The sequence below is a fragment of the Hemiscyllium ocellatum genome, chromosome 1, assembly GCF_020745735.1.
Source record: "Hemiscyllium ocellatum isolate sHemOce1 chromosome 1, sHemOce1.pat.X.cur, whole genome shotgun sequence".
NCBI lineage: Eukaryota > Metazoa > Chordata > Chondrichthyes > Orectolobiformes > Hemiscylliidae > Hemiscyllium > Hemiscyllium ocellatum.
In genome coordinates, this window is record NC_083401.1 from 59370734 (window position 1) to 59393987 (window position 23254).

The 23254-nt window shown below is 40.1% G+C and overlaps 1 protein-coding gene across 8 annotated transcripts in view; it reads right to left on the reverse strand.

Moving 5' to 3' along the window:
* Nucleotides 1-23254, reverse strand: part of ubap2a (ubiquitin associated protein 2a) — a 122274-nt gene that overhangs the window by 7217 nt on the left and 91803 nt on the right. For 7 of the 8 annotated variants that reach the window (XM_060855828.1, XM_060855501.1, XM_060855884.1 and 4 more), the window contains 7 exons: nucleotides 21061-21152; nucleotides 20852-20899; nucleotides 19434-19515; nucleotides 12359-12567; nucleotides 6512-6605; nucleotides 3338-3445; nucleotides 782-843 (listed from right to left, as the gene is read on the reverse strand). In XM_060855828.1, coding sequence (XP_060711811.1) covers nucleotides 782-843; nucleotides 3338-3445; nucleotides 6512-6605; nucleotides 12359-12567; nucleotides 19434-19515; nucleotides 20852-20899; nucleotides 21061-21152 — 695 coding nt within the window. The remainder of the gene's footprint in view (nucleotides 1-781; nucleotides 844-3337; nucleotides 3446-6511; nucleotides 6606-12358; nucleotides 12568-19433; nucleotides 19516-20851; nucleotides 20900-21060; nucleotides 21153-23254) is intronic. The other variant, XM_060855875.1, reaches the window with a different exon arrangement.

The window sequence follows — 23254 nt, forward strand, 5'->3', positions numbered from 1 at the left end:
CCGAGAGAGAGAGAGAGAGAGAGAGAGAGGAGTGAGAGAGAGAGAATGAGTGAAAGAGAGAAAAAGAGTGTGAGAATGACAAGGGTGCCTCTGGAATGCTGATAGGGGTGGGGAGGGAAACTTATCCCTCCTGGTGGAGTATGAGTTCTGACAGCCGTCCACTTCAGCCAAAATGATCACCCTTAGATCATGCTACTTGAAATGAAATTTACCTTAACTGGTTATGTTATCTTTACCTTCTCAAGCTTTATTTATAATGATTTTTATGTTGGATTTTGTAAGTATACAACCCAATTTATACGATGCATTTTAAAATGACATTGTCTCAAGCTTACACAACCCAGAAAAAAAGTGTTAAGACTAAAAAACATTCTTCATCTCTATACTTCCCATTCTTACCAAATTCTAAACTTCCTCCTCAGTTCATGTTATAATCTGTAGTTAAGCATAATCCGGGTGCTGTACAACCATGTGTTGCTTCTTGTTTTAAGTTAGCCAGCAAAATCATGCAAACAGACTTAGTTGGCAGACTGAAATGTTTTGAGTGTGAATGACAGTCCATTTTACAGAATGGACAACTGACATAAGTGAGGAACAAATAAAAAATCAGACAGAACATAAATTATATGCCAATTGTTTTAATGTTCATTTTGTTGCCAAGGACTAATTTCACTCCCATTCGTTTTCGAAAGAGCTACAAATCTCAATGGAGAACTCAGCAAATATAAATGTTGGCAATCCTCTGAATGCCTAGCATAAGCAAAAATAAACAAACATTCACCTGAGTCTTGTATACTGAGCCACTCATATCAGGAACAATATTAGAAGAGTTCACTGAAATACCTGTAACATAATAATTAATTCTCTGTGATAATCAATAGTCAAGTCAATTACAGAAAATATTTTCACTTTAAAAAGATACTTTTCTCACTAGCCTGTAGATGAAGCCATTCGAAAGATACTCCAAATTTTAACATTAAACATAAGCTCTCAGCACAAGTGCATAAGTACAGGTAGGTGATATTGGAGACAATGTGGATAAATAATCCGTTGCAATTCGTAGTATTTCAGTTAAGGTCCTTTTCTCTAAGGAGTTAGGACTAAGTTAAACAGTCTAAAAAGAATACTGCTCTACACAGTTTTTGTCAAATGGTCAGTGCAGAAGCTTTTATCCTTGATAGGGAATGAAAACTCTGGAGGCAGGCAGACCTCATGAAAATGGAAGTTTATTCATGCAGAAACCAGTTAAAACAAGGAGAGGGTCAAAGGATCTTCTGAGTCCAGCCTCAACATACAAACTCAATTATTCGCTTAATCTTTGACTCAGATCAGAAGATAGATTAATGACACACCAACATATAGTATTAGTAAGTAGTATTTTACGCATTTCTGTATTACAATGATTATAGTAAAAACTGAGGTCTGCAGATGCTGGAGATCAGAGCTGAGAATGTGTTGCTGGTTAAAGCGTAGCAGGTCAGGCAGCATCCAAGGAACAGGAAATTTGACGTTTCAGGCAAAAGCCCTTCATCAGGAATCCTGATTCCTGATGAAGGGCTTTTGCCCGAAACGTCGAATTTCCTGTTCCTGGATGCTGCCTGACCTGCTGTGCTTTAACCAGCAACACATTTTCAGCTTACAATGATTATATATAATGTAACTACAGTCATTCCCTTCTAGTCCATAGATCTAATTAGTGACAGACACCCATTTGACCAGACTCAGCTTCCTATGATCTCATGGTCTTTAAACAAACACTATAAATCTCTAGGCCTTGGGATTATTCTATGTATTCTGTTCATTCGCATTCCAAGGTTTGTTGCTATACTCTCAGGCTAGTTTTATCTGTAGAGACAGTTTGAATTTGATTTAATCTCACGTGCTGACTTTATTAAATTCAATCATTACTCTTATGTTGCCCACTGTCTTTAATGATGCATGCAAAAATACAAACCATCAGTTTCAACTAGCTTCTGTAAGATTTGTAATGTGGGTTTTTGTTAGGAAGCTGGTTATAAAGTGTAAGGTTAAATACAGCTTTTCCTACTCAGTACTTTGGGCTGTAAGCAATCTATTTTGTTCAGGGTGCAGGATAGCATTTCTTGAAGTTAATTAACTTTCACATCTAGCTCTAAATGCTTTTTCTTTAATACTTATTAAGCATTCATTCTATGTATTTTTTTAATGCTAAAACTATCCTTATGATTTCCAAGGGAAATTCTAATTAGGACCAATTGCAGAGTAATTCTTTCAGAGAAACAACTACAAAATAACTATTGTCCTGGTAATGACATAAGGTGGTGACTGGACTTATCCTGTGCTTGGTGTTTATTCATTCACTGGTCAATTACTTTTCCAATAATGAGGACTAGGATTAGTTACTGGTCTACTTTAGAGACACACCCTGATCAGTTTTGTCTGGAATGGGGAACAGACTGTTAGCCTTACGTAGGCAAAAGTGAGGACTGCAGATGCTGGAAATCAGTCTAGATTAGAGTGGTGCTAGAAAAGCACAGCAGGTCAGGCAGCATCCGAGGAGCAGGAAAAAATTGACATTTTGGACAAAAGCTTAATGCTTTTGCCCGAAACGCTGATTTTACTGCTCCTTATTTATCTCCTGTCAGCCATCCTTTGTTTTAATTCCAAGGCAGGCAGCCTCTTTGTTTGGCACCCATTGAGTGCGCAGACATTGGGCCATTTTGTTATAAAGATGTATAATACACCCCTACATATACTCCTTAGGCAAATAGAGTTCCTTTACATAGAGAACTTAGTTAACTGCCACTGGGCCCCTAATAAAAGGCACTATGACCTACATGCATTGTAAGAGATTACCAGGGCAAATCAGTCTTTCCTGGCATATCCAATAACCATCTATACCTGCATTAAAAATTGGAGGTCCCACACTGTCCAAGTCCACTTCAATTCATTCTCAAACAATTTCATTATCTCCAACTCTCGACAGTTCAGTAATACTACCTCCTTCCTTCCATCAAAGTTTGGCTAACAGCAGAGATAAACAAAGATAACAACATTGTTTTGATCTCCTGCCCCATAATCGCTGCACACTAAGCACTGGGGTCCAACAATCTAGCATAACCTAGATTAATAACCTAGCATGATGCAAGTTAACCACCATAACATATCATCTGCTCACATTGCAGAGTGTCAATTTTCCAACAAACTTGTCATTAGTTCTGGTTAGGAGTGCAATTCATATCTGTTACACATTTCTCCAATTAACAAATGATAACCATCCCCATAGACAGAGCATGCCAGATTACATGGCAAGTGTATAGACTCACTATACTAAACGGCACTAACCCATAAGCCTTACCTTTCCCTGGTCCAGCTGCAGCTGATTTGGTTTGTGCTTGAGTAGACCCACTATAGGCACCTTTGCTGTAATCTCCAGCTCCACCCCCTTGGTTTAAATCCTCATAACCTGTCAATCAAGAACAAAGTTAGACTATAGAATTTCTATTGCACAACCTTGCTTTCACTATGCCTTTCTGCAAATTATTCTATCCTCAATATAAAAAGGTGCACTGTAGCTTCAAGTCTACAAACACCAGCTGTTCTCTTAAGTACCACAACAGCATCTCTCGTGCCAGCCTGTTGAGGCTGTGTCATGTCAGGCACGTGAGCAGCAATGGTCAAGAAACAAAATGTCTATCTCCATATATTAGGTTTAGTACCACAGAACATCCAGAGAAACTCTGAACAATCAGACTAAGATAGTTTAAAAAAAAATAAAACAAATTTGAAGTATTTTGAAAATGGATGGTTGTAAATTGAAAACTTTTGAAAATCTAAAAATTTCTAAAATTAAGTCAGATTTGCAATTCTAGCTTGTGCAACTAACAGCTCACAAATTGCCATGGTTATCAAAAGAGACTAAGGAATCAAACATCTTCCTACTCAAAGTTTCAACTTTCAAAATTTCAGAGAAACATCTACCTGCTACATGAACCAATGAGACATTTAAAACAATGTCCAGAATCTAGTCTCCTAGCCAGTAATCAACTCATCAGCTAACAATAACATTTCAAATTCAACTGGGCACAGACTACATTTTGGTGGTGACTCAAATTCTTCACTGGGAGATGAGATTAAATTATCATGAACGCTGTTAGAGAATAAAATTAAATCAACCATCAGCAAATGTAATAACTCCTTAAAAGACCTACCAATTGCCACTCCCTGTAGCCTTGCATATTTTTCAAGCATTTATTCAAAAACCCTTTAAAATCTATTATTGTCTATTTCATGTTAGATGTTAATAACAAAAATTAAACCTCCAGCAGATACACTAAAATTTGGGAATATGAGTTACAATTCCAGTTGATAGACAAGTCAGATTCCAGAATAAAACCTACCTTGATAGTTTTAAAAATTTGATGATATATTCACGAGACTTCAGAGGTTTAACAACAAAACAATGTTGTAACAAAAAAAAAGCCAAGCTATATTTACATAGATCCCAACTAACATTAAAACAAAACTTGAACCAATTACCCAATGTTATCCACTACAGAGTCTCCAGCTTAGAGAAATTATATTCCTGCTTCAATTCTAAGATAGTATTTAGCTGCTTCCTTCCAGTTTCTTTCTTGAACGGTCATGACAATGTCATAATTCTGACATTAGAACCAGTAAAAGTTCAAGTCAGTTTCTTTCTAGCCCAACTGTTGTTGCTACGTTATGACAGCTGAAGTATGTGAAAGCAAGGCCAAATGGACGAAGCTAACAGAACTCAGTTTCTGTAAACTTAAAATTAAAAGATGGTCATGGAGAAAGTCTCCATTCAAGTACAAGATTGCTCTGTGTGCAAGAGCCTGAGGAAACTAATGGATTAATGTATTTGAGATTCCAGTTATAAACCCCAAAAAAAGTATAAACACAGATATTATCACTCCATGGGTTATCTCAAGACCTTGTTTGCAGTTACAAGTATTATAGGAAGTGAGACATTTGGATCACTGTTTCAGAATCAACTTTTTCTCCTCCCACAAAATCCTCTGCAATTGCCCGTATCCACATATATTTTAAAAAGCAAGTTCCAAAAAATGACTATATTCCACACACTTTCATTGAAGTATTTACTACATTGCATCAAAAAGTAGTGGACCAAAACAATATTACGCAGTGTTTATCTTGTACCAAAAAAAGTCTCAATTATTAGATTACTTACAGTGTGGAAACAGGCCCTTCGGCCCAACAAGTCCACACCGACCCGCCGAAGCGCAACCCACCCATATCCCTACATTTACCTAACACTACGGGCAATTTAGCATGGCCAATTCACCTGACCCGCACATCTTTGGACTGTGGGAGGAAACCGGAGCACCCGGAGGAAACCCACGCAGACACGGGGAGAACTTGCAAACTCCACACAGTCAGCCGCCTGAGGCAGGAATTGAACCCAGGTCCCTGGCGCAGTGAGGCAGCAGTGCTAACCACTGTGCCACCGTGCCGCCCGAATCTATTCAGATCTCTTGCATATTATCCCAGACTTATCTACTTCGTTAGAATGAAGTCAAATTAAAATAATCAGGATACAACTTGTTGGCTCATGCTTCAAAAGTGATCAAGAGTGAATTACCAACCATTAATATCTACTCAATAGCAAAGTTTAAGTAAAACAAAATTACAGAAGTCAAATTAATGTAAATTTACATCTCATCTTGCATCTGATGCCATACTAAATACTATTCATCAGGAATTGCTTTTCATTGCATTCAAACACCTTTGCTACAAGCAATCTAATTTTAGCCTATTAAGCATCCCTAATTTGAAGATTTTGGTGGCTGTGTATTCAGCAACAGCCTGGGCTCCAAGCTCTGTAGTTCCTTTTCATAGTCTCCAAGACACACCCTCTCTATTTCTTGAAGATGCTCCTTAAATCTGAAGCTGTTGGTCACCAACCTTCATATAAGCTTATGCAGTCAGATGTCTAAATTTGTTTGATAATGTTTTGTGAAGCACCTTGCCCTCTATGTTAAAGATGCTATATCACCAAATTGTTCCTTCCAGCAATTTCTCCTCCTGTAGACACTTGCATTTGTTAGGACATGTTTACAAAGCCACCTACAGTAGATTTTTGATGACTGAACCCTCCCATAATTTAATAAGAAAGAATCTTTGGAAGCACGGGATGTCCACACCTTTGGAACTGAAGGTTATAAATTCAAACCCCAATGTAGAAGGGCACTTCAATACACAAGTATTGTACAAAATATTAAACTGAAGCAGCTGACAGCTTTCTCAGGCAAACAACGATTTTTCGTAACTTAGAGGGGAATAGAGTTACATTTGATAAACTATTTAATTAACCAACACATCATCTGATATTGATAGGAGTTCCTGCTTATATTTCCCGAGAAAATAGGTTTCTGTCCATTATCATCTTTCTATCTTGTACAATCATCCTTGTCAAAGAATCAGCCAGTGTTCCATACAAGATTAATTCAAAATGTTACATGAACGTATGATAATATGGAGTACATACCGGTCCCATATCCATGCTGTCCATAGCCACCTGCCTGTTGAAAAGCTGAAGCGGTATTCATATTCACTCCATGCTTTGCAGCTGCTGGAGGTAACTATAAGAGCATTTAAAGTAAGAAAAGAAAGAATGAAGAGCTCACCAATGCTGCAAGCACTAACGATAGCTTGAAATTCTTAGCACTGTATTGAAAAGTTATTCAGCAACCTTTTGAAATTTTTCCCTCTGAATATCCAATACCATATTCCTCAATCCCCTCTCCAGGAATATTACTTCTAAAACTATACATTGTACCTAAGCACTCATCTCCTTTCCATGTACTTTACTTCACAGCGATTTTACTCTTTACAAGCCACGAGTAAGGAAAATAGGCTGAACCTTTTCAAAAGATGCATCACTAGTTATCTGAATAGCATAACGAATGGTTTGAGAGTCAACCGTCAATGCCCTCAACCTTGAGGATTTCAATGATGTCACCACAAAAGTTTCCACTCTTCCAAAAGAAACAAACTTAATGAATTTTCTGGATAGCTAAACATTTCAAACCCAAAGCCACTTTTGCTGGTTCCCTCAGTGAATGATCCAAAATAATAAAGTCTTGCCAGAAATTTGCACACTTGTGGGAAAAAACAATTGGTGGCAAATCACTGAAGGCTAACTAATGCCAAGGGCCTTGTGTTCAACTCAGGGTACCAGTGGTGGTAAAGCAATTGCAAATGCTTTACTGATATTGTTTCAGAAGTCTGGATTGAGAAGATGCCACCACTAAAATAGAAAATTACCAGTATTACTTTGTTAGCCAAGAAATGGGAAAGATGATCAACAAATTATGAACTTTTGTCTCATGTCTTTTGGGAAATACTACAATCCTTTATTAAAGAGATAATGGGACTGAACACCTGAATAAACTATTAAGTTAGACAGGGTGAATTTGTGAAGAGTTCACTATCCCAGATTAGGTAAGATAGCAAGTTTGACAATACAAAATCTGCAAAAGGATATACATAGGTTAAGCGTGTGAAAATTAAAACTGGCCAACGGAGTAAAAAGTGGAAAAACGACAAGTATAGAACAATTACTATGACCTTACACATGTATCATAAAATATTAATAAGTAATCATGGAAACAAAAAGTGTTTGCGTCTTTAAAGCAAGGAGGTTGGAGTATAAAGTAGTGATGTCTGACTACAATGTACAGTCGAGTCTATGGCCACCGCAAGGATGGACATACCTACACTGGAAGCAGTTCACACTTGGATCACGAGGTTGATTCTTAGGATGAGGGACTTCTCGAATGAAGAAAAATTGATCAAATTGGGCTGATACACTGGCAGTTAGCTTTTGGGCACCACATTGTCAAACACACTCCGTTCACTATTGACACAGTTGAAGCAGTGTGCATCAACTACAAGATGCACTGTAAAACTCACCAAGGTTCCTTAGCACCTTAAAAACCTCGAACCACTTCTATTTAGAAGGAAGGGTATCAGATACATGGGAACACCACTACCTGCAAGTTCCTCTTGAAGCCTCTCTCCATCCTGACTTCAAAACATCTCAGTTCTTTCACTATTGCTAGGTCAAAATCCAGGGGGTACTAACAACAAATGGATTAGAGAAGTTCATGAAGGCAGCTCACCATCATTCTGCCAAAGGCAATTTGTGATGGGTAATAAACATTGACTTGGCCAGCTTAACCCAAATTGCCTAAATAAATAAAGTAAGAGGTGATCTCATTGAGAGGATTATTTAAAAGGCTTTGAAGGGTAGATGTTAGACGATGATTACTCCCATGGGGTGGGGTGGGGTGGGGTTCTGAACCCAGTGGCAATTCCAAACTAAAGTGCACTCTGATTTAAAATAGAATTGGGAAAGTATTTCCAGAGGGTTGCTAGTCTTGCGATTTTTACTTTCCAGTGAGCTTGGTCATTGAACATATTCAAAGTGGAGTTAGACAGATTTTTCATTGAAAAGTGTTAAAGGTTATAAAGAAAGAGAGAAAACTATTATCTGCTCAGCCACGATCTTGATGAATGGTGGAGCCGCACAAGGGATCTAATAGCCTATTACTGCTCCTACTTCTCATGTTTTATGGTAGCAACTTTCAAATGACAGACAGATAGCGAGCAAATTTATAGCCAGAATCTGAGTTGGAAGGTTCATTTTCAGACGTTTCATCACCACACTAGGTAACAGTGAGCCTCCAATGAAGCACTGGTCAGAGTCTGGTCTGAGTGACTCGCTTTCTTTGGGTGTTTAGGTTTCCTTGAAGGGTGGTGATGTCATTTCCTGTTCTAATTTTATATTCTTTTTCTCCGAGGGTGGTACATGGGGCCCAAGACAATGTGCATGTTGATAGAATTCCGGTTGCAATGCCATACTGCAAGAAATTCTCATGTGTCTGTTTGGCTTGTTCTAGGATGGATGCGCCGTCCCAGTCGAAGTGGTATCCTTCCTCAGCTGTAAGGATACTTCACAGCACATCCATCCTAGGACAAGCCAAACAGAGACACACGAGAATTCCTAGAAGCATGGAACTCTATCAACAAGTGATGATTTGGAGATGCCAGTGTTGGACTGGGGTGTACAAAGTTAAAAATTATACATTGAAAAATTGATTGTCTGTTAAGCCTTTCATCTGTTAGAATACAGTGATAGTTTCACTTCTTTCATGTGTAAATCACAAAACCCTTCTTTTTGCAGTTGCATTGTCGGATTAGCTGTTAACAATCGTGATAGCTAGACAATATGTTGAAGATATTAGCCCCCTGTGTTCTCTGTCTATGACCTGATGTTTAGATTGTTATCTCACTTTTTAGTTAGAATCAGAGTTTTACGTAAATTCATGCAGTTTTTGAGCTCAGAGTTCTACATGAATGTATGCAGTTTTTAAGCAAAATGCAATGTAACTCTGCAAGTACAAATTCACCACACAAAATATATGTGTGCATGTGGGTCTTTGTCTGTCTGGGGTGGTGGTTGTGAGTGTGAGAAAGCGAGTGCGAGCGCACGAGAGCGCGTGCGTGTCCGTGAGAATATCTGTGCGTGTCCGTGGGAATATGAAATAAACCCAAGGTCCCGGTTGAGGTCCTCCCTATGGGTACCAACCTTAGCTATCAGCCTTGAAGTCCACCATGGTCACCCGAAGGTCCTGGACCACTGAAGTGTTCCCCAAATGGGAGGGAACCCTCCTGTTTGTTGATTGTTGTGCGGTGCCCATTCATCCATTGTCGTAGCCTTTGCGACAATGGATGAATGGGCATCGCACAACAATCAACAGACATGAGGGTTCCCTCCCAGTTGGGGAACACTTCAGTGGTCCAACATATTCAGCCTCGGACCTTCGGGGGACCATCCTCCAAGGTGGACTTCGGGACAGGCAGCAGAGGAAAGTGGCCGAGCAGAGGCTGATAGCTAAGTTCGGTACCCATAGGGAGGGCCTCAACGGGGACCTTGTGTTCATGTCACATTACAGGTGATCACCATTGCACTACACACACACGCACAGAGACCCTTATAGACACACACTCCCAGTCACATGCACCCCCTCACAGACTTAAGACACTCTGCACTCACTACACACAAACACACACACTTTCTGACACTCTCAACCCCCACCCCAGATAGACAGAGACAGACAGAGACACACACACACACACACACACACACACACAGACAAAGACAAAGACCCACATGCATACATATATTTTGTGTGGTGAATTTGTACTTGCAGAGTTACATTGCACTTTGCTCAAAAACTGCATAAATTTATGTAAAACACTTATCTCACTTTTTAGATTAGAATCAATCTAAACATCAGGTCATAGATAGAGAACACAGGGGGCTAACACCTTCAACATATTGTCTAGCTATCGCCATTGTTAACAGCTAAACCGAGAATGCAACTTTTAAAAAAAAGGGTTTTGTGATTTACACATGAAAGTTAAACTATCACTGTATTCTAACAGATGAAAGGCTTAACAGACAATCAATTTTTCAATGTATAATTTCAGTTTCATCACACTGCAAATTTTTGCTATAAATTCGGTGTTACGATCAAGCCCTCCACAATCACCTGATGAAGGAGCGTCACTCTGAAAGCTAGTATGCTCCCAATTAAACCTGTTGGACTATAACCTGGTGTTGTGTGATTTTTAACTATCAACAAGTGCATTGTCTTGGGCCCCATATACCACCCTCTGAGAAGAAGAACAAAATGATGTCACAACAGGAAATGACATCACCATCCCCAAGGAAACCTAAACACAAAAAGAAAGCGAGTCACTAAGACCAGACTATGACCAGTGCTTCATCGGAGGCTCACTATGTTACCCAGTGTGGTGACAAAACGCCTGAAAATGAACCTTCCAGCTCAGCAAGCAAACTTACAGCCAGAACCTCAACCCAAGCTACAAATCTTCTTAAAACTCACTAAGACAGATAGATGAGATGGATGAATAAGTAGCAGATTAAATTTAAGGTGGATAAGTGTGAGTAATCCATTTCGATGGCAAAAATAATAATATAGAAAAAAATGGTAAAAAGGAATGCAGTATCTGAACATATATGCAAAAGTTCCTGAGGATGTACAAATCATTGATTGGATAGAGAATTGAAATAGTGGCTAATAAAGGACCTAGCCTTTATACATAAGTGCCAAGTGTTACAAAAGCAAGTAGATTTTCCTGTATAAAACTGATTCAGTCCCAACTGAGTATTCAATCTAGCTCTGGAGATGGGTAATTCAGGAAGAATATGAAGGCATTTCAGCGAGTACCTATTAATAAGAATGGTTCAGGGTGACAAACTTCTGTAACAAAGGTTGGGAGATTTGGAATCTGTTCTTCTTGAAGGTTAGAGGAAATTAAATTGAGGCATTCAAAATCATGATCTACATAGATTAGGTTATCAAGATCAGACAGCACTCATGGCAGAATTTAGAAACAAAAGGATACCAACTTAAAGTGACAAGCAAGTGCAATGAGGGGAAAACCACACAGTGGTTGGGGTCTGGAATTTACAGAGAATGTTGCAAGGGCAAATCTATCATTGCTTTCAGAAGAAAAAAACTGGCTCAAAAAAAAAATTTACAGGACCACAAGGAAAATGCAGGCAATGAAATTAAATGAGTTGTGTTTGCAGAAAGCCAGCACAGAAACAGACCAAATGCACTTTTAATTATTCTATGAATTTATGAACTAATCTGTTGATATTTATTGCTCAAATTTTAACATTCCATACTTTATTCCCATATTCCTTACAGGAACAGATTAGTCACTTGAAATAATCTGATAAATCTATGCTTCAATTTCTAACTGCATAAATGCATTTCACAACCAACTCCAGTTTCCTCTGCTCGGTCAAATATTTCTTGTATTTATCATACACATCTTAACGAAGGCAAATGTAATCACCAAAATATGGTTTTCCTCTGTATTTTCTATTTTATTCTGTTCATAAACAAGTTTTCGGAGATGTGTTCCTTTTAGCTTTAATTGAATTGGGCAAAAAGTCTGTCAATTCTGGCTAATTTAAAAAGCAACATGACACTTCAATTTATTTCAGTGATAATTATATTCAGGTGAAAAAAGTGAAACTGACTTTTACAATTAAACCTTAAAGATGCCACGGAATTATGTAAAGAGCAGAAAGTTCTCCTGATACGTTGACTATGTTTTCGGAAAACAAGAGTAACAATTAATTCACGAATTAAAAAAGGATTTAGTGATAATAGGAATGCAATCCTTTTCAAACAAAATCAGCTGCAAAGCACTTCATAATTTCCATTAAACAAGCTCTATAACCATCACCACAAATTACAGTAGAGGAATAGCAGTACAAATTACTTACAAACATGGCAGGCCCATACTGGAATGTATTTGGAACACCAGGCATACCAGCATAATACGGCAATCCTGTGTAACTGTATCCTGGTGGCAAAGCTGGATTTAAGAAGGCTTGCTGAGTGGTGTGATGAGCCTGATTTTGCTGAGGTTGGGAAAGAGTGGTTGCTGGTGCAGGTGAAGCTGAGTCACCCCTGCCAAACTTTGCTAGATCGCCTGTAAGATGAGTATTTTTACTCTTTAAAATGGTTCAAAAAACATTGCATTTTTAGATGGCCATTAGTTGTAACAACAGCTCTATCAACAAACGATTCCATTGCTTCACAGCATTTCAAAAAATTTGTTCAGCAATTCAATGCAGGTCAGCACCACTTAAGAACAAAAAGTGATGAGGTATAAATACTGGCCAAGTCAATGACGCCAAGGTGCCACAAAAGTTCTGACGGAAAATAAAACTGCTTGAAGCAAGAGAATTAAATAATAGCATTGACAGATGACTGGCAAGATGTGACAAATGGAGACTTGTAAGGTACTGTGCTGAGTTCCCAATTTATTACAATGTACATCTATGACCAAGAAGATAGGAGAAAAGGCATAATGGCTAAACGTGCAGATGACAAAATGTGCGAAGAATTCACAACACCTACATTTACTAGGTTTTTAAGAGAAAAATTATTCAACGCAAGTTTCTGATTATTCATTTAGGAGATGCTGGATTTGCTGGGTGGCTAATGTTTGTTACCCATCCTTGGTGCATTCATGCACTGGTGGTGGTGGTGGTGGTGGTGGCAATCCATGATATAAAACCAGCAAAATAATGGCAGTATATTTCCAAAATAGGTTGGTGAGTGGTATGGAGGGAAACTTACAGGAGTTGGTGTTCCCATGTACCTATTCTCCTCGTCTTTCTCCATGGCAGTGGGCAGGGTTTTGAAAGATGCTGTTGAAGATGCTGTAGGTCATTTTCTGCAGCGCATCTTGGAGATGATACGCACTGCTGCTACTGAGCAGTGAAGGCAATGCATGTTTGGGAACGTGGTACCATGCAAGTAGGTTCCGTTGTTCTGGATGGTGGTGTTGTGCTGTTGGAACTGCACTCCTCCAGGTAAGCAGGTGGTAGTCTATCACAGTTGTCACTTGTTTTGTAGTGAGAGTCATTCCTGATGAAGAGCTCCTGCCTGAAATGCTGATTTTCCTGCTCCTCGGATGCTGCCTGATGTGCTGTGCTTTTCCAGCAGCACAACTGATCTCCAGCATCTGCAGACTTCACTGTCTCTTCACAGACAGAGAGAGTCAGGTGCTGAGTTACTCACTTCAGCATTCCTAGTCTTGAACATGCTATTGTAGCCACACTATGGCTAGTCCAGTTCAGTTCCTAGTCAATGCTAATCCCCAGCAAATTGAGTCATGGCAATATTGTTGGATATCATGGGGTAATGGTTTGATTCTCATTAGAAATGGTCATTGCCTGGCACCTGTATGTGTATGTTACTTGCCGCTAGTCAGGACAAACCCTGACTACTATCCAGGTCTTGTTACATTTGGACATAGTCTAAGATTAGTACAGAAACTAAAATCTCATGATTGACTTAGATTACATAATTAAAGTATATTCATTGATAAATCTCTTATTTGGCTTACTTGAACCAATGCAGATTTTGACACAATCATGTGATTGCTCAGCTTCATTTGTCAATGAAATACACTACTGGACTGCAAACTAAGTGAAGGCAATAACCTAACGTGTTTTTTGAGTAACAGTTGCAAGAATGAGGGGGTTCTGTTTAGCTTACAGCTTACATCCAGATTTCCAAGGTTGATTAAGGCAGGTAAAGCCTTTATCAAGAAATCATAACCAGAGCTGTGCCAATGTACTGGTATGTCTCAATTAATCTTAGAAATTTAGCTTTTAACTGAATGTAATATTCTAAAGTCTGCAATTGTATAATCTTTTACATTTTCACTCAAGACTAAATACTGAGGAATATTTCACTATTTCATTCTTTTGCCTCTGAAGTATTAAGTGCTGTACAAACTGCTTCGAAGTGTTCAAACAGCAGAAACAAAATAATTCAGATAGCTCATGACTAAGGGAAAAGCAAATGATTAGTTATAAGCAGGTGTCTGATTTAATGAGAAATTCAAATTTAAAAAAAAAGAGGATTGAGACATCAGCATAAGGATATGAATTATTGGGTCCTGACTGCAAATGCCTCAGTTTTTCTTTTAACAAAGGCAGCAAAAAAACACTTACAATATCTAGGTCTTAGTTAAAAGTCTAAAGTGACAACAAACTTCTCAGGACTGACCCACGAATGATTGGATCTTAAATTGCCAGTCAGGTGATAATGAAAGGTGACAGTCAATTGCAGACTGATCATGCACCCCTTAAACCAAATAGCAATAAGGTCTGCTTAGCCTATACCAATTAAGAATGCATGATATAACTGACCATGTTGTGGGTGAAAATGTGGTGCTGGAAAAGCACAGGTCAGGCAATATCTGGGGAGCAGGAAAAAACCCGACGTTTCAGGCAAAAGCCTTCATCAAGAGTGAGGCTGGGGAGATAACTGGGAGGAAGGTGGAGCTGAGGGAAAAGGTAGTGAGCAATAAGTAGATGGAGGTGGTGATAGGTCAGAGGGGAGGATGGAGTGGATAGGTGGGAAGGAAGATTGGTAGGACAGGTCATGAGGCCAGTGCTGAGCTGGAAGGCTGGAACTGGGATAAGGTTTGTGAGGGCTTGGCGGGGGGGGGGGTGGAGGAGGAGTGAGGAAACTGGTGAAATTCACATGAATGCCATGGGGTTGGGAGGGTCCCCAGGTTGAAGATAAGGTGGTGTTCTTCCTCCAGGCATCAGGCATGTAAGGGAGTGGCAATGGAGGCAGCCCAGGATCTGCATGTCCTCAGCAGAGCAGGAGGGGGAGTTGAAGTGTTCAGCTATGGGGCAGTGGAGTTGGTTGGTGCGGGTGTCCTGGAGATGTTCTCTGAAGCACTGAGTAGGCATCCTATGTCCCCAATGTAGAGGCGACCACATCGGGAGCAATGGATATAGTAAATGACATGCATGGAAGTGCAGGTGAAACTTTGATGTGAAAGATTCCTTTGGGGCCTTGGTCATAGGTAAAGGTGGAGGTGTGAACGCTGGTTTCGCAATTCCTGTGGTGACAGGGGAAGGTGCCGGCAGGGGAGGGTGGTGTACGACAGGGGGTGGACTTGACGAGGTAGTTGCAGAGGGGACAGTCTTAAAGGAAAGCGGATAAAGGTGGAGAGGGAAATATATCTCTAGTGGCGGGGTCTGTTTGTAGGTGATGGAAATGACAGAGGATGATGCAATGTATATGGAAGTTGGTGGGTAGAAGGTGAGGACTGAGGGTTTCTGTCCTTGTTGTGGTTGGAGGGGTGGGGTCCGAGGGCAGAGGTGGGGAAGTGGATGAAATTCGCTGGAGGGAAACCAGCACATGGGAGGGGAAATTGTTTTTAAAGAAGGAGGCCATCTGGTATGACCTGCAGTGGGACTGGTTCTGCTGGGAGCACATGCAGCGGAGGCAGAGGAATTGGGAATAAGGGATAGAATTTTTACAGGATGGGAGGTGGTGTAATCCAGGTAGCTGTGGGAGTTGGTGAGTTTGTAGAAAATGTTAGTGTTGAGTCGGTCACCATTCATGGAAATGGAAAGGTCCAGGGAGGGGAAAGAGGGAGCCGAGATGGTCCAGGTAAATGTAAAGGTCAGGGTGGAATGCGTTGAAGTTGATCAACCTGACTACCTCATCAGATCCATGCCACACAACAATCCATCCTCCCCTCCTGGCATCTCCCCACCACTGCAGGAATTGCAAAAACTGCACCCATACCTTCCCCCTCACCCCAAAGGAGCCTTCCACATCGATCGAAGTTTCACCTGCACTTAAACACGTCATTAATGATATCCTTTGCTCCAGATGCGTTCTCCTCTACAATCGGGGAGACAGGACACCTACTCGCAGAGTGCTTCAGAGAATATCTCCAGGACATCCATACCAACCACCCCACCGCCCCATGGCCGAACACTTAAACACCCCCTCCCACTCCACCAAGGACATGCAGGTCCTGGGCCGCCTCCATCGCCATTCCCCTACCACCCAACACTAGGAGGAAGAACGCCTCATCTTCAGCCTCTGGACCCTCCAACCCCACGACAATATTTTAATCAGTTTCCTCATTTCCCCTTCCCCCACCTTATCCCAGTTCCATCCTTCCAGCTCAGCACCACCCTCATGACCTGTCCTACATGTCCAGCTTCCTTCCCATCTATCCGCTCCACCCTCCCCTCAGAGCTACCTCCTCCAGTGCCTTCCACCTATTGTACTCTCAGATATCTTCACTCCAGCCGCACTGCCCCCTCCCATTTCTCTATCCACCCACAAGGCTCCCAGCCTCATTCCTGAAGGGCTTTTGCTCAAAACGTCAATTTTCCTGCTCCTCAGATGCTGCCTGACCTGCTATACTTTTCGAGCACCACACACTCGACTCTGATCTCCAGCATCTGTAGTCTTCACTTTCACCTGATCATGCTGTGGCTTGGAAAGAGTTAGGCAACATCTTTCACTGACTAATGCACACACAAGGAGGTTTGAAATTATCCTGCTTCCAATCCCAAATGGAAAGCCCAAAGCATTGAAGAGAGCAGAGTTGATGTTGACTTTTGCCCCCAGCTGAACCAGAAACCAAGAGCCACAGTAAGCCCATAAAGCTACTGCCCTGCTTTAATAAATATATTCATAACTTAAGCTTCCTAAGTTACTGCGCTAGATTGTCTGTTGCTGCCTTAATAGTTAAGTCTCACATTAACAAATTGGTATTGGTTCTGGATGTAGGTTTGTGCGCTGAACTAGAAGGCTCATTTTCAGACATTTTATCACCATACTAGGTAACATCTTCAGTGAGCCTCTGGATGAAGCACTGGTGGTGTAGCCTGCTTTCTGTTTATGCTTGGGTTTCCTTGTGTTGGTGATGTCATTTCCTGTGCTCACGCCATTTCCTCCGGTGGTGTCATTTCCTGTTCCTTTTCTCAGGCCAACTTTATCAACAAGGACAGTATCATCAAACTAAAGAAGCTATGCCTGACCACCCACTTCACCTTCAATAATAAAACCAACAGAACACCCACTGAATCTCGGATATCAGGGTTCTTAGCAGAGGCAGTAATGCAGAGACTCTAACAAACAGCTCTGTCAATCAGCCAACCCAAACTTTGGAGCCACTACGTGGATGACACCTTTGTCATCACTAAATGAAACAAATGAAAGTATACCTACAAGAATAATTAATACCCTTGCTGGCATAAAATCCACTAGAGGAAAACATCAAACTGCCATTCATCAATGATGTCGCAGTAAACAGCTAATGGGATACTTCAAACCAGAGTCGACAGGAAAACAACACATACGGACCAAATACTGAACTACAGAAGCAATGATTCCATAATCCATGAACAAAGCTGCATTAGAACATTTCAACGAGCCACCACACACTACAGCACAGAGGAACTATGCAGAGCAGAGGAAAATCATCTATACAGTGTATTCAGAATGAACAGGCACCCAATGAACACAGTCTGCCGATTTCTCAGCAACAAACCTAAACAAGCAGACAAAACGCATCCAGAAACTCTAGCCACTCTCCCCTACAAAGACCACCATGGTAGCCCACAAACCCACCACCACACTAAAAAAAGCAGCTAATGAACTTGAAAGACCCTATACAGACAACAAGCAAAACTAATGTAATTTACGAATTACCTTGCAAAACCTGTAACAAGCACAACAATAGACAAACAGGCTGAAAACTAGCCACCAGGATACACGAACGTCAACTAGCCATAAAAAGTACATGACCCACTGTCACTATATCCTTGCACACAGATGAGGTAGGACACCACTTCACCTAGGATAACACATCCATCCTAGGACAAGCCAAACTGAGACATGCACGAGAATTCCGCCAAGCTTGGCATTCCAACTGAAACTCCCAAACACATCGACTTGGATCCCATTTACCACTGAGGAAAATGAACAGGAAATGACATCACCATAGGAAATTACATCAGAACAGGAAATTATATTAACCCAAGGAAACTCAAACATATAAATAAAGGGGGCTCACTGAAGATGTTAACTAGTATGGTGACGAAACATCTGAAAATGAACCTTCCAGCTCAGCGAGCAAACCTACATCCAGACCCTCAACATGAGCTACACATCTTTTTAAAACTCGCTAATTAGTTTTGGTATTTACATTTAAACTACAAGACTCCAAGAACCTACCACTGCTGCACAGTATGAGGGTGGCAAATGATACTGTACGATCAAACATCCCCACTTTTGACTTTATGAAGGAGCAAGGTCATCAAAAAAGCAGCTCAAGATGGTTGGGTCTCAGACTCTATTGAGGAACAGGGCTTTTATTGTGCAGTGGCACTGGTCCAGGAGACCTGGGTTCAAGTCCCACCTGTGCAAAGTCTTTGGACAGATTAATTAGAAAATATATACTCCAAGGAACAAGGTCTTGCAGCATCTTGTGTACAATACATCTAGTAAAGATGTAAAAGCTTTACATTTTACTGGTTCCAGAGCACGTGACGCTAAGAAATTGTCCTGAGAATGCTTTACGAACAGGTCAGCTAGTTTTGAACATTTGACGTTTCCCTGTCACTAAGTAGATTAAAACCTCCAATGACTGTTGCCATGCTTTTCAACAAGCTCCAATCATTTCTTCCATTACACTCCACTATCGCATGTCTATTGCTGGGGACTGATACAGCTCTGCCACAAGTGACTTCTTACTCAATAATTTAAAAAAAAGTCTGTCATCCTTCCATACAACTTAAATGCAGAAATTCTGACATCCCAATGACCAGCTTGATGCATTATCAAAAATAAGAATAAATTTAGAGATATCATTCACAGCACTTTTCCTTAAAAGATTAAACCTTTGCAGAGGAGAAACAAGTTGACTATCTGTGGAAGGAACTTAATACACCAAATGTATTTCAACAACAGAAAACTGCCTTGGCATGAGATGCACATAACTCTGGAAATACACACCTGAATAAGGGTTGCTTGCAAGACTTCCATCTCTGCCAGCAAGTGCTGCAGCTGGTGCAGGAAATGCCATTCCATAGTAATCCTGGAAGAATGGCAAAGGGAAGGGGTAAAAACCAGGTAATTAGAGGAGAATCAGAAGGGAAGAGTGAAGAGACAAGGAATACGAAACTTTTTAAACAGTCACACTTCTTCAAAACAACTTCAACAGCTAATATAGCCTTTCACTGCAAGTAGAAATAAAATTTCAACAGTCTCAACTATTTACTGTATCCAAGGTATGTTGTGGTTCTGTTCGCCGAGCTGGAAGTTTTTGCTGCAAACGTTTCGTTCCCTGGCTAGGGAACATCATCAGTGCTATTGGAGCCTCCTGTGAAGCGCTGCTTTGATGCTTCATGAACATCAACAACGGACACCCGAGCTACAAATCTTCAACCAGACTATATCCAAGGTATCTTTAAAAAGGGTCACGGTAATAGTGATAACTAGTAATCTAGAGGCCCTTAATGTTTTCAGGACATTGTAAATTTCACCAGCTTGATTTGAACCAATCGGTAAAATCTGAATTTGAAAACTAGTGTGGCAACTGTCATAAAAACCCAGCCAGTTGATTAATGCTGGAGTTTGGATTCCTCACCTGATCCTTCCCCACATGTGACTCCAGACCAGATAAATGTGATGATACATTGTCTGCTGAAATTACCAAGCAAGCCATTCAAGGGTGATTATAAGTGGGTATTACATGTTTTCCATACTAGCGCAATCACATGCCATGCCAAAACAGAAATGATCAGTTGGATAATTACACAATGTGAGAATCTGTTCAAGTCTTCCAAAAACAAAAATCAAACATGACTGAGTACTTGGTATATTCACAATTACAGTAATTCAACAATCTTAGTCAAATACATCTTTCACTGTAACTAAGAGGGGCCACAGTGATGTCAGACTGGAATTTCAAATCTCAATTAAAGATGATTAACTCATTACATGCCAACTCAAATACAACAAGCAGTTTTTGCTGGATTTAAAAAAAACTGAGCTTCCACACAAAAATATTAAAGCAAAATACGGCAGATGTTGGAAATCTTAAAGTACTGGAGAAATTCAGTAGCCCTGGCAGCATTGGTGGATGGTGTCCAAGAAATCCACAACACTTCAGAAACTATAATAATTTTGGTTGTTTGCTCACAAGATTGGAACTGGTTGTGTTTAGAAAAAACGTTGTTCACATCAATATTTTAAAAAGAAAACTTACTTTCAAGGTCTTGCACCTCAGACGGTGTTAAAAAAGATCCTATGGTGAGGCTACAAAATTCAAGACCTACCACAACAGTACACATGTTGCAGTCCTAACTAAAATACAAGACAAACTAAAGCAAAACTAATTAAACTTCCGTTTGTAAAGATAATATACTAACCAGAGGTAGCCTGGATTGAAGTACCTGAAGATCATCATACCCATAGATCTGTTGTGTGAAAGAGAAATAAAGATCAATATCTCAAAGAATGCAATTTAAATAAAACTTCTATACTAAGTGCATTTATAGTCAAAGCAATTGCACTGCCTGATCTTAAAACAATTGTTCTTTAGTATTTGCATTCAACTAGCAAGTGCACTCATTCTTACTGGATATGCAGGCAGTAGTCCCCCTGGTCCAACAATGTACTGATTGTGTAAAATAGGAGGCACACCTGGAGGAAGATTTGGTGGAGCCTTCCCTGCGATAAAAAAAAACAAGTTATATTAAAAATGTTAACTTGTGGAGATAAAGCTATGGGGCACACATGATGTGCCATTCTACTGTTTCAACTTACTCAATATCTTTTAAACAACTTGAAAGTTTTGGACTCCACCATTTTGTGTTACAAAACTGAGTACTCTTCAAACATATTCCTTCCATTCCTACACTCCTGAAATCTAAAGACTGCCTGTAAGGAAGGATAAAAAGAAAGGGTGTCCAAATGCACAAGACCAGTGTTGGAGAAACTGAAGTTTGAGGATATAGGATTGGAAGAAATTGATGAAAATATCATAATTACATGAGAAAAGGGAATCAATAGAGGTCAAGAAGGATAGAGTGAAAGAAGGTTTAACACAGGACAGACACGTAGCATTTGCTTGGATTACATTTAATTTGGCACTTGAGATTGTTGAAATAGCACGAGTATAGCATTATTAGCTAATGCTTTCCTTCGTCAAACTTCAACCTGAATGACAAGTAGATCACAGACATCTCATTGGGAAGCATAAGGACACCACAGTTTGGAAGGCTCAATCAAAACCCCACTACATAGAAGAATTAGGATTCTCATTTGTGTCACAGGGGTTTTGTTGTGTAGTAAGATATATGGCAATTGTCACTAAGAGTCAGAGCACGTGGCATAATTCTGGGCAGAAAATAGCTTCACTTAGCCTTGCTGCTGTAGGGTAAACATCTCAACTCAACAAAAGAGTTGCTACGAAACACTTAAGCCTTCTGGTATTTCTTGGAACTTAGCACATAAAAGAAAACTGGTGTCAAGGATAAAAGCTACTTCAAGATCGACTGGCTCAATTTGACAAAAAAGGAAATGTGGTCCTTGCTGCCAACCTCAGATGCTTTGATTAAAAAAATACAGGGAAAGCAAAAGACACCATCACCAGGTGCTCCACCCTCAAGAATCACTGAGTAATGAGTACCCATATCGAAAGATGTGTCTTAACCTAGGATGTAGACTTGGACAAAAACAGACAGCCTTGGAATATCTTGTTTTAAGTAGGAAGCAGTGAGATAGTGCTAAATTTTATGGTACACTTTGCTATTCAGGGACTTCTCATTTAAAACAAATAGGAAATTTGGGACAAACAGTTGGAGCTTTCTTAGGAGATTCTAATGTTTTGTTCAAGCTAACAAAATTGAAGCATGGTTTGGAGAAGCTGGTTTGGACTGGGGTGGACAAAGTTAAAAATCACACCAGGTTATAGTCCACCAGTCAGTTGGACTATAACCCCAAAGAGACATTTAGATTCTAAATGTCAGCTCTTTTCTCCCTTACAGATGCTGCCAGACCTGCTGATATTTTCCAGCATTTTCTCTTTTGGTTATAGTCCAACAGGTTTATTTGGTGCTTTCAAATAAACTAACTCAGATTTTCAAAATTGAAGCAGATATTGTTACTGTGCATTCCTGAACATTATGGGAAGGGGAACATTTAACCACCTGAGGAGTTTGGTGTAGCAAGAATACAAAGCTTATAAAGTGGTAGGGATCCTAAAGAACAGTTTTTCACCAAAAGCATTGGTGACTGTTCAAAGGTTCAGATTCCACAAACGTAACCTGCGTGCTACTGAATCTCCCAGTTTGAAGCAATTTTGAAGTTAGCGGAATCCTGCGAATTTGGAGGCAACTTAAATGATGCAGTTCGAGGCAGACTGGCATGTGGTTTTAAGTATGAAGCAATCCAGAAGCAATTATAAACAAAAAGGTACCTAGACTTAAAGCAAGCACTAGAAATAGCAACTTCAAAAGGAGCCATCAGCCAACGGAGTCCAACAGCCAAGCAAGAGCATGAGAGTTCACAAAATGGTGACAGAGAGATGAGAACCAACACAATGGAACAAGAGGGCAAGCAGCAACAGATTGCTGAAATAAAGAAGCCATATGTAGAAAATGTGGCCAATAAAAGGCACAATAAAATGAACATGTTTGAGAAAGAAACAGGAATCACATTCAACAAAACTAGAAAGAAAGAAAATCCACATGGTACAAAGAGAATGAGAAAGCCTTAGCTCCTCTGGATTGAATGTGTCATTAAGCATACTGACAACACCAACTGATAAT